The sequence below is a fragment of the Zingiber officinale genome, chromosome 6B (genome assembly GCF_018446385.1).
Source record: "Zingiber officinale cultivar Zhangliang chromosome 6B, Zo_v1.1, whole genome shotgun sequence".
Taxonomy (NCBI): domain Eukaryota; kingdom Viridiplantae; phylum Streptophyta; class Magnoliopsida; order Zingiberales; family Zingiberaceae; genus Zingiber; species Zingiber officinale.
The window spans coordinates 43,206,393-43,217,417 of NC_055996.1; the positions used below are offsets into that span (position 1 = coordinate 43,206,393).

General features: G+C 45.0%; 1 protein-coding gene across 1 annotated transcript; it reads left to right on the forward strand.

Moving 5' to 3' along the window:
- Window positions 1-8,488: 8,488 nt before the first annotated feature.
- On the forward strand, window positions 8,489-10,357 carry LOC121990942. The gene is made up of 3 exons (XM_042544986.1): window positions 8,489-9,223; window positions 9,357-9,584; window positions 9,632-10,357. The coding sequence occupies exons 1-3, from the start codon at window positions 8,489-8,491 to the stop codon at window positions 10,355-10,357; spliced, it is 1,689 nt and encodes a 562-aa protein (XP_042400920.1).
- Window positions 10,358-11,025: the final 668 nt, after the last annotated feature.

Here is an 11,025-nt window from a genome sequence, read left to right on the forward strand (position 1 = left end):
TCGCCTCCGGGCTTATACTAGAGTTAGACGATTGTTGTTATGCTGCATTGACTAAGAACATTATATCGGTTTCTTGTTTGGACAAGAAAGGATTCTCGCTTATAATAAAGAACAAATGTTGTTACGCCTATTTAAACGATATGTTCTATTGTAGTGCACCTCGATGAACGGACTCTATATTCTAGACCTTGAGAGCCTATCTATAACGTTAGTACCAAGAGGTTCAAATCGAACGATATGAACCATCTCTGGCACTGTCGCTTGGGTCATATAAATGACAAGCGCTTATCCCATCCATAAGGATGGTATGCTGGACTCATTTGATTTTGAATCATATGAGGTATGCCGAGTCATGCCTACGAGGCAAGATGACCAAGACTCCCTTTAGTGGGCAGCGAGAGAGCGATCGATTTGTTAGGACTCATACATAGTGATGTATGTGGCCCTTTCAATGTCATTGCTAGAGGCGGTTATAGGTACTTCATCACATTTACTTGATATGGTTATGTGTACTTAATGACACATAAGTCCGAATCCTTTGAAAAGTTCAAAGAATTCAAGAATGAAGTGCGAACCAGCTTGGCAGTATTAAGATACTTGATCCGATCGAGGTGGAGAATACCTTAGCCATGAGTTCCGTGACTATCTAGCTAAGTGTGGGATTCTATCCCAACTCACTCCTCTGGAACACCACAGTGGAATGGTGTATCCGAAAGAAGAAATCGTACCTTATTAGATATGGTACGATCTATGATGAGTCACACAGATCTTCCGACATATCTATGGGGATATGCTCTAGACACGGCGGCTTTCCTACTGAGTTCCATCAAAGGCCGCGATAAAGACACCATATAGGATATGGACTAGGAGAGATGACCGGTGTCTTTCATGAGGATTTGGGGTGTGAGGCTTCGTTAGGCGTCAAGTCTCGGACAAATTAGGACCCAATCCGACAAGTGCTTTTTCATTGGATATCCCAAGGAAACTAAGGGATATTACTTCTATATCACAAGGTGGTTGTGGCAAAGATGGGGTCTTTCTAGAAAGGGACTTTGTTTCTAGAAAGACTAGTGGGAGTACGTTCGATCTTGAAGAAGTTCAAGATGCGAACATAGCACTGAAGCCTCGATGGAAGTTGAACTGGAGCCACAAAGTGTTGTGGATGATGTTCCACAAGGTTGAGGAACAACAACCGTTCAAGTAGACATACCTCTTCGCGGTCGATAGGGTACATCGTCACCTGAGAGATATTTCTCTTGTCGACCATGATGACGTTATGCTCATAGAGGATGAGCCTACCACCTATCGTGAAGCTATGATGAGACCAGATTCGAGAAATGGCTGGAGGCCATGAGATCCGAAATGGACTCCATGTACACCAACCAAGTATGGACTTTGGTTGATCCACGGGATAAAACCCATTGGGTGCAAGTGGGTCTTTAAGAGAAAGACCGACATGGATGGACTTATCTATAAGGGTCGCTTGGTAGCTAAAGGTTTCAAGCAAATTCATGGTATTGACTATGATGAAACTTTTCTCCATGGCGATGTTTAAGTCCATTCGGATCATGCTTGCTATTGCAACCTACCATGACTATGAGATATGGCGGATGGATGTCAAAACCTCTAAATGGAAACCTGCTCGAGGATGTGTACATGACACAACCTGAGGGTTTTGTAGATCCACAGCATACTAGCAGAGTATGCAAGCTGCATAGGTCCATTTATGGACTAAAGCAAGCTTCTCGGAGCTGGAATCTTCGTTTTGATGATGCAATCAAATAGTTTGGTTTCATCAAGAACGAAGATGAGCCTTGTGTCTATAAGAAGGTTGTAAGAGATATAGTTGTCTTCCTCATATTGTATGTGGATGACATACTACTCATTGGGAAGGACATCCCTATGCTTCAGTCTGTCAAGACACGGCTAGGAGTTGCTTCTCAATGAAGGATTTAGGTGAGGCATCCGCATTCTAGGGATAAGATCTATAGGGATAGGTCTAAGAGTTGCTTGGCCTAAGTTAGAGTACATACATTGACAAGGTACTCCTTGGTTTGCCATGAGAACTCCAAGAAGGATTTCTGATGTCACATGGCGTGAGTCTTTCAAGACTCAAGGTCCCTTTTCTAGAGAGGAGAGAGCCGTATGGATCGGATCCCTATGCCTGCCATAGGATCGATCATGTGCCATGCTATGTACTGACGATGTCTCGTATGCTTTGAGCATGACGAGCAGATACCAGTCAGATCCGTGAAAGTCACTGGATAGCGGTCAAGAATATTCTTAAGTACTTAAGAAGGACTAAATAATATTTCTTGATATATGGAGGCAATGATGAGCTAGCTGTAAAGGGTTACGGTGATGCTAGCTTCCAGACCGACCAGGATGACTATAGGTCGCAATCGGGTTCGTGTTTTGCTTAAATGGTGGTCTTTGTGGTGGAAGAGTTCGAGCAGGACACGATGGTGATTCTACAGGAGGTCGAGTATATTGCTACATCGAGGCAAAGGAGGCAGTTTGGATCCGCAAGTTCATCACTAAACTTAGGGTGGTTCCTAGCATCGCGACCAGTTGAGCTCTATTGTGACAACAATGGAGCTAGACGAAGGAACCTCGCTCACACCAGCGGACCAAGCACATACTACGGCGCTTCCATCTCATTCGAGAGATTATCGATAGAGGAGATGTGAAGATTTGCAGAGTACCTACAGAGGCTAACATCGCAGATCCCTTGACCAAGGCTTTGGTACAGAGAAAGCATGATGGTCACACTAGGTCATTAGGCCTTAGAGCCTATACTGATTGGCACTAGTGCTAGTGGGAGATTTTTAGTTAGAGCTCTAGATCCAATCATTTGATAATTGTATGGACTCATTGTATCATATTCTTGTATATTAATAAAGGCATTTTTTGGTTATTATACTTATTTGTATTAGTGCCAAATAGACTAAGTATAATAGCATCCTTGAGTAGAAGGTTCATACCTATATCAATCGATTAGTTGAATCTATAGTGAGATGATATAGGGAACACTACTCTAAATCATTCCTAGTCGAGTATTAACATTCAGGGACAATGTTAATACAATAAGACTAGCATGTAGGTCAGCTCGATGACTTGATCTCACAAGTCATGGATATAGAGATATCAAGCTGACACATGGGTATGCATTAGAGAATGTATACTGAATGACCCGCCATGAGAAAGTATCATGGATCGTTATATGAGTGTCATATACTTTCTCATGTGGCTATTAGTATGACTATTAGTCCTTAGACCTGAAGTCACCATGGATCCCTACATAAGGAGTTATGTACTTTGGTTTCGTCAAACGTCACCCGTAACTGGGTGGACTATAAAGGCGATTACTGGGTATGTAACGAATTATTTTGAGGGATGTGAGTGATGTAGATGGGATCTATCCCTCCTATATGACGGGAGTGACATCGATATTCTTGATAGAGTAAGACCACGAAGTGTATGGCCATACCCAAATGAGTCAATATGAGATATTGAGCTCATTTGATTGAGTGAGTCTACTTGGAGTTCAAGATTTAGATTGGTTAGAGGATGACACGGTCTATGCCTCACATTGATCAATCTAGATGTCTAGGATAGAAGGACACTTGTCATATATTTTGTGAGGAGTCACAATTGGTAGTCACAAGGTGATGTCGGATCTCGACATTCTTGTAAGTTGGGTAGTAATGATGTGTTGCTAGATACCGCTCATTACTTATGATCCTAAATGGGTTTAAGGCATTGCCAACGTTACAAGACCCTATAGGGTCACGCACTAAGGACAATTAGATGGAGATTTGGTTCATATGATGAACCAAGAGGATTAGATTCATTTGATGAATCATATTGGATTAAGAGTAATCCAAATTGGGCTAATTGAGTTGGACTCAAGTTGATTCATGTATTTAATGAGTCTAATTTAGATTATGACTCATTAAATCAACTTAATTTAATGAATTAGATTCATTATATTAAGTTGGCTTGAATCATATGGTTGGATTAGATCAACCATGAGAGCGATTTGATCAAGTTTGACTTGATTTGAGAGGAAGAGAAAAAGTCATGTTTGACTTGACTTTTTGCCACATCACTAGTGAGTTGGCAAGATGTGGACCAATAGGATTGCTCCACATCATCAATGTGTGCCACCTCATGGAGGTTACAAGCCTCCATAGCATTTAATGTGGCCGGCCCACATTAAATGAGGAGGTTACACTTGTTGCCATGTCATTTAGTGAGGTGGCAAGATGTGGACCAATAGTGTTGATCCACATCATCCTAGAGTGCCACCTCATGGGGGTTACAACTCTTAATGGTCTCCACATTAATTGGAATTAATGTGGAGAGTTACACCTCCAAGATGTGGCCGGCCACTCTAGTGGGGAATGAAAATATTCATTTTTCATTCAAGTGTGATTAAGTCATCTTCTTCCTCTAGAGCTCTCTCTTCTCCCTCTCCTCCTCTCTTGGCCGAACAAGACAAGGTGCTAGCACACCTTTGTTTGGTCTTCTCCATCAAGGATTGTTCGTGTGGATACTTCTAGAGGACCGTACACTTGACGGTCTAGAGATCCGGCACCTTGGACGAGCGGGATTTGCGAGGGCACGCATCGAAGGTAAAATGTTTTCCTTGTAGATCTACTGTAGATCAAAGTATTAAAACTCGTACTCGTGTTTTTTCGGAAATTTTCCTTGCATGGATCTACGGCTTTGGGTGATTCGGGGTTTTCGCGACGCGAAAAGCGGTTTTTACGGCCCGAAAAACCCAACATAATCTGTATCCATGGTTGGCACGTCCCGACCTGTACGCTTCTGTCCATGTGTCTTGTGCCGCCAAGCTATAAGTCCTGACCTATGTCGTTGGCTCGTATATACCTGACCTGTGTTCTTGGCTCGTATATTCCGACCTGTACGCATTGATCCATGTATCCTGAGCCGTAAGGCTATAAGTCCTGACCTATATCCATGGCTGGCACGTCTCGACTTGTACGCTTCTGTCCATGTGTCTTGTGCCGCATGATTGTAAGTCCCGACTTGTATCCTTGGCTGGCACATCCCGACTTGTATGCTTCTGTCCATGTGTCGTGTGCCGCAAAGCTATAAGTTCTGACCTGTGTCGTTGGCTCGTATATCCCTGACCTGTGTCCTTGGCTCGTATATTCCGACCTGTACGCGTTGATCCATGTATCCTGAGCCGTAAGACTATAAATCGTGACCTGTATCCATGGCTGGCACGTCCCGACCTGTACGTTTCTGTCCATGTGTCTTGTGCCGCCAAGCTATAAGTCCTGACCTGTTTCCTTGGCTCGTATATCCCTGATCTGTGTCCTTGGCTCGTATATTCCGACCTGTACGCGTTGATCCATGTGTCCTGAGCCGTAAGGCTATAAGTCCTGACCTGTATCCATGGCTGGCACGTCCCGACCTGTATGCTTTTGTCCATGTGTCTTGTCCCGCATGATTGTAAGTTTCGACCTGTATCCTTGGCTGGCACATCCCGACTTATACGCTTCTGTCCATGTGTCTTATGCCGCCAAGCTATAAGTCCTGATTTGTGTCATTGGCTCGTATATCCCTGACCTGTGTCCTTGGCTCGTATATTCCAACCTGTATGCGTTGATCCATGTGTCTTGTGTCGCATGATTGTATAAGTCCTGACCTGTATCCTTGGCTGGCACATCCCGACCTGTGATCCTGGCCTCTGAGTTCTTGACACGTGGATCTAGCCCCAGAATCCCATTCGTGTCTGACCCAGTCCATCTTGTAACTGGGCCCTTTGAACTACACGTAGACCGGATTATAGACCTCCACGCAGGTCAGACTTTTGACCCCCACGTAGACCTGACTTCTAACCGCCATGTGAGCTTGATTTTTGACTATCCTACATGCTTGACCTCTGACCACATCATCTCTCCGACCCCATAATCATGCACCGTATCAATAACCATAGGTCTAATCTGGGTCAAAAGCCGTGATGTCCTCCAAATGAATGGTGAAGGGAAAATATCCACACACATACTTACAAATATACTTGGTTTTTTTATATACATGAAAAAAAGGTATATCATCTTTCTACATTAAAATAAACATCAAAAGGACAATGTCATAGTTAAAAAAAAAACAAAGATGATAAAATCAAATAATACAAACAAGGATACCTGCAATCTTGAGATCCTCACAGAAAAATTATTAACATGAATCATTAAATTATTAACATGATAACAATGAGATTCTATTCAATTAATGATAGCCTGATTAATTTAAACAAGACCTTGATGATATATAGCCAACTCTAGAAGTTTGATGTATTTTTGGACAATATAGAAGACTCTTTGATAGAGATAGCTAGTAGAAGAATTGTTTTAAACCAATCAAGTGTGATTTTCAATTAATTTACCACAATAAAAAAAACATATTCCTTAAAAATTGTTCGATGCCTCTGCACTTGAGAGACCTCTAGATCATCTTCAATTATCATAATACTTTCCATTTAGAAAAGAAATAAATTATCACATAAAAATGAATTTGAAAATACCTCTGCGAATATCTTTAACAAACATCATTAAAGACCTATGCGCGATCATCTAGAGGGAATTACATTTACCTATATTATGTCTCCGATTAGTGAAACAATAAAAAATATCACATCCCCAAAAATGTCTAGGACAACACTGATCAAGAAGAAACAAGCTACATATTGACTGCTCAAAATCCCTAATCAAATTAAAAAATAAAAACTTACATTCAAATCTCAAAGGAAATAGTCAATGCCAAATCAAACCTAGAACAATGATCGATAGAGAAGAAACTACCTGGACTTGGCCAACAAAAGGTAAAACCAAAATCACAATAAAAAAAAATGCAAGGGATGATTTACCTCAATTAAATAAAGGTGCTGATCTCTCAATGAGACAAAAGGATGATGATACAGTGCGTATTTTGTGGGGTCGATAGGATGATGTGGTTATGAGTCAAGGCCACAAGAGGGTCAGAAGTCAAGCTGACCTGAAAGGCAGGAAGGTCAAAGGTCAAGTCTCTGTGGCTGGTCAATAGTCAAGCTGACGTGGAAATCAGGAAAGTCAAAAGTCAAGCCTCTGTGCCCGGTCAACAGTCAAGCGGACGTAGAGGTCAAGAAGATCAAAAGTTCAGCTTACGTGGCCAAAGTCAAAGTCTCAGTAGACGAGATGGTCAAAGGAGAGGATTATAAGAGTCGCCCTGACAACGATTAATAAACGAGCTTGCGAGCCAGGTGTAGCCAAGGATGGAGAATACAAACAAACAGGTCTGTCACAGACCCTGGATAACAGCAGACACAGGCAGGTCGGGAAGCCGAGCCAGCGTACAGGTCGGGACGTACATGCCTTGGATAATCCGACAGATGAGGGTCAGGAACCAGACCCAGCGTACAGGCCGGGGCGTACAGGCCTTGGATAATCAGACAGATAAAGGTTAGGAACCAGACCCAGCGTGCAGGTCGGGACGTACATGCCTTGGATAATCCGACAGATGAGGGTCAGGAACCAGACCCAGCGTACAGGCCGGGGCATACATGCCTTGGATAATCAGATAGATAAAGGTCAGGAACCAGACCCAGCGTGCAGGTCGGGACGTACATGCCTTGGATAATCCGACAGATGAGGGTCAAGAACCAAACTCAGCGTGTAGGTCGGGACGTACATGCCTTGGATAATCCGACAGATGAGGGTCAGGAACTAGACCCAGCGTGCAGGTCGGGACGTACATGCCTTGGATAACAGCAGACAGCAGCAGACAGAGGCAGGTCGAGAAGCCGACCCAGCGTACAGGTCGGGACGTACATGCTTCAGATGACGCAGACGGAGACGGGTCAGGAGACCAGACACTACATGGCAAATATACAAGGAATCGTAACCACCTGTCAGAGAATAATCATCACATGTCAGGGAATATTCTAACGATTGGAGGCTCATACTCCTCTCGATTCCTCCGCCAGCCTATAGGAGAAAGCCACGTGTCGACCACCGCCAGACAAAGCCTAACACCCGACATTCCCTGACATTCGCCAGGCTCCAGAAACATCCATTGCAGTATAAAAAGGGATGCTTTGTCCCTTACACAAGTACGCTCACTCGTCATTTTTCACTAGTCCTTTACTTCTCGTCCTTTTGCTGTGATTTCTGGGGAAAAAGTACCTGACTTGAGCGTCGGAGGGCCTGACCCGGGGACTTTTTCCCTGGTTTATGGTCTCTAACGACAGGGGTGACTCATTTGAGTGTGTGCAGAGATACAACGTCAGCATTCAGGTCATCTCTCTCCATCGGCTGCCCGTGCGAACCTTTCCAGGGGGGTACCAGGTAGATTCATCGCTTCAACGACTCTCCGTCAACTTTCTACACAACAAGGCCCGCCTTCATTCGACTTAGCTTCCGGACGGGATCAAATTTGGCGCCGTCTGTGGGAACACAACAACCTGTTCCGGAACGTGACGATGGAGGAGTCTAGCCGCATTCATATTACTATGACCGCTGGAGAGTATGAGCTCTTCAAGGAGGCCAAAAGATTGGCAGCCTCTGAGAAGCAAGCAACTGTTTCACGACCACGACAAGCTCCTGCAGAAGCTTCCAAGGAGCCCCTCCCTGTTTCGGATCGGGGTTATAAAAGAAAGCAGCTGGAGGTATTTCCTCAAATTCCTTATTGTGAGCCTGGCGTGGGATATTATCAGCCAGAGCCTCAAGGGCAAAGCCTTAAGAAGGAGCAGCCTCAAGCCTCTATGGCTGAGAGTTTTTTGTCGCGAGATTCGAAGAAGGGGAAGGTCTTTGTCGCACCTGAGGTGTTCCCTGAAGATCCGGACGAGAAAGTACCTTTCTCGGCCAGGATTCTAAATGAGAGACTGCCTAAAGGATACAGAGCCCCGTCGATCGGAGAGTATGACGGGAGCAAAGACCCAGAAGAACACTTGCGAAAATTAAAAAATGCAGCCCTGCTGCACCAATACAGCGATGCTGTCAAATGCAGAGTCTTCTTGAATACTTTAGTTGGCTCGACCTTAAAGTGGTTCGATGGGCTACCTCAAGGGTCCATTACCTGTTTTCTAGACTTCAAAACGGCTTTTCTACGCCGATTTGCTAGCAGCAAGAAATATCAGAAGACGGATCATTGCCTCTTCGCTCTGAAGCAAGGGCCGACTGAGCCTTTAAGGAGTTATATCAACCGCTTTAATCAAGTGGCTCAAGATATCCCCACTGTCACTTCAGAGATTCTGATGAGTGCCTTCTCTCATGGATTGGGAGAGGGAGAATTCTTCAGAGATCTCATCAAAAATCCTGCTCAGAATTTTGATGAGATGGTGGAAAAAGCTGCTTCATACATCAAAGTGGAAGAGGCACAAGCAGCTCGGAGGAAGGCTGAAAAATCACCTCCCTCCGCCAATAGGCAAGAAAGAAGGGTACCTCAACCACCACCTCAACCTCTACCGCGAGCCCGGGAGGCCAAACTTGCATTTCACCCCGGGCCGGAAGTCAGACCCGCACCTCGAGTTGCCGCCGTGCATGTTCCCCGACCAGGGCCATGGAATAATCGGTACTGTACTTATCATCGGTCACGTACACACGGTACTAATCATTGTTTTTAGTTCGCGCGAGACTCCAAGCGGGCTGCTGAGATGGGTTTACGTCCACCCGAGCTAGCTCCTCAATTGATCAAGATGATGGAAGAGCAAAGGGGGGTGACTGGACAGGCTGGGCATTCTCGCCCGGACCTCGCAGGACCCAGTACTCATCAGCCTGGCCGGGGAAAAGAGCCAGAAGGATCATGGGAGGCTGAGAATAGAGGTAATGCTGTTGTCAGAGAGATCGACATGATCTCTAGAGGGCCAACGGACGGAGATTCAGGGAGAGCACGCAAGTCTCATGTCCGTCGCTTGGAGGTTCACATCGTCGGATGCAGTCAAGAGCAAGCCGCCGACTCTGTTATTAGTTTCAGGCCAACAGACCTGGAGGGCCTGGAGTTTCCTCATAACGATGCACTCATCATCAAGGCCATCATTGCCAATAGCCGAGTGGCTCGGGTGTTCGTTGATACTGGGAGCTCGGTCAACATTCTATTCAGGACCGCATTCGAAGAAATGCAAATTGATGCTGCTGAACTCCAGCCGGTGGCCACATCTCTATACGGATTTATAGGCAACGAAGTAAAACCTATGGGTCAGATTAAGCTGGTCATATCTTTAGGCACTGAGCCGTTAGTGCACACCAGGAGGAGCACTTTCATAGTCGTGGACTCCCCTTCTTCTTACAATGTCATTTTGGGAAGGCCTGCCCTGCATGAATTTAGGGCTGCTGTCTCGACCTTCCATTAAAAAATCAAATTTCCTGTGGGCGAGCAGGTTGGGGAAGTTAAAGGGGAACAGAGGGTTTCTCGCCGGTGTTATATCGACATGGTCCGAGTAGAGGCTCGGAAAAATTAGAGGATGCAAGATGGAGGTGTTCATGATGTTCAAGAGGAGCCTTTGCCAATAGCCGAAGAACTCATCTCTTGGGAGGAAGTACAATTATATGCAGAGTGACCTGAAAGTTTGACACGGGTGGCAAGTGGCCTTCCCTCTCCCCTCAAAGAAGAATTAATTCAATGCTTGATCCGCAACCGGGATGTCTTTGCCTGGTCCACTTTAGAGCTGCCCGGGGTCAAGCCGGAAGTAGCTGAACACAAGCTGGATTTAGTACCAGATTCTCGACCTGTAAAACAAAAAAAAGGAATTTTTCAGCAGACCAAAATAAAATAATAAGAGTCAAGGTAGATCAGCTCAGGAAAGCAGGACATGTTCGGGAGGTTCAGTTCTCATCATGGCTCTCCAATGTAGTCTTGGTGAAGAAGCCCAACAATAAGTGGAGAGTGTGCATAGACTTCCGGGACCTCAACCGGGCCAGTCCTAAAGAGTGCTATCCTTTGCCCCGGATTGATCAAATGGTTGGACTCCACAGCTGGCTGCGAGAGGATATGTATGCTGGACGCCTACCAAGGGTATCA

Excerpts from the sequence above, each read along its gene's own strand:
- LOC121990942 (XM_042544986.1), top strand. The coding sequence starts at position 8,489 with ATGGAGGAGTCTAGCCGCATTCATATTACTATGACCGCTGGAGAGTAT. Across the intron at positions 9,224-9,356 it reads ATATCAACCGCTTTAATCAA|CTGCTTCATACATCAAAGTG; the intron begins GTGGCTCAAGAT and ends TGGTGGAAAAAG. Across the intron at positions 9,585-9,631 it reads GCCATGGAATAATCGGTACT|TTCGCGCGAGACTCCAAGCG; the intron begins GTACTTATCATC and ends CATTGTTTTTAG.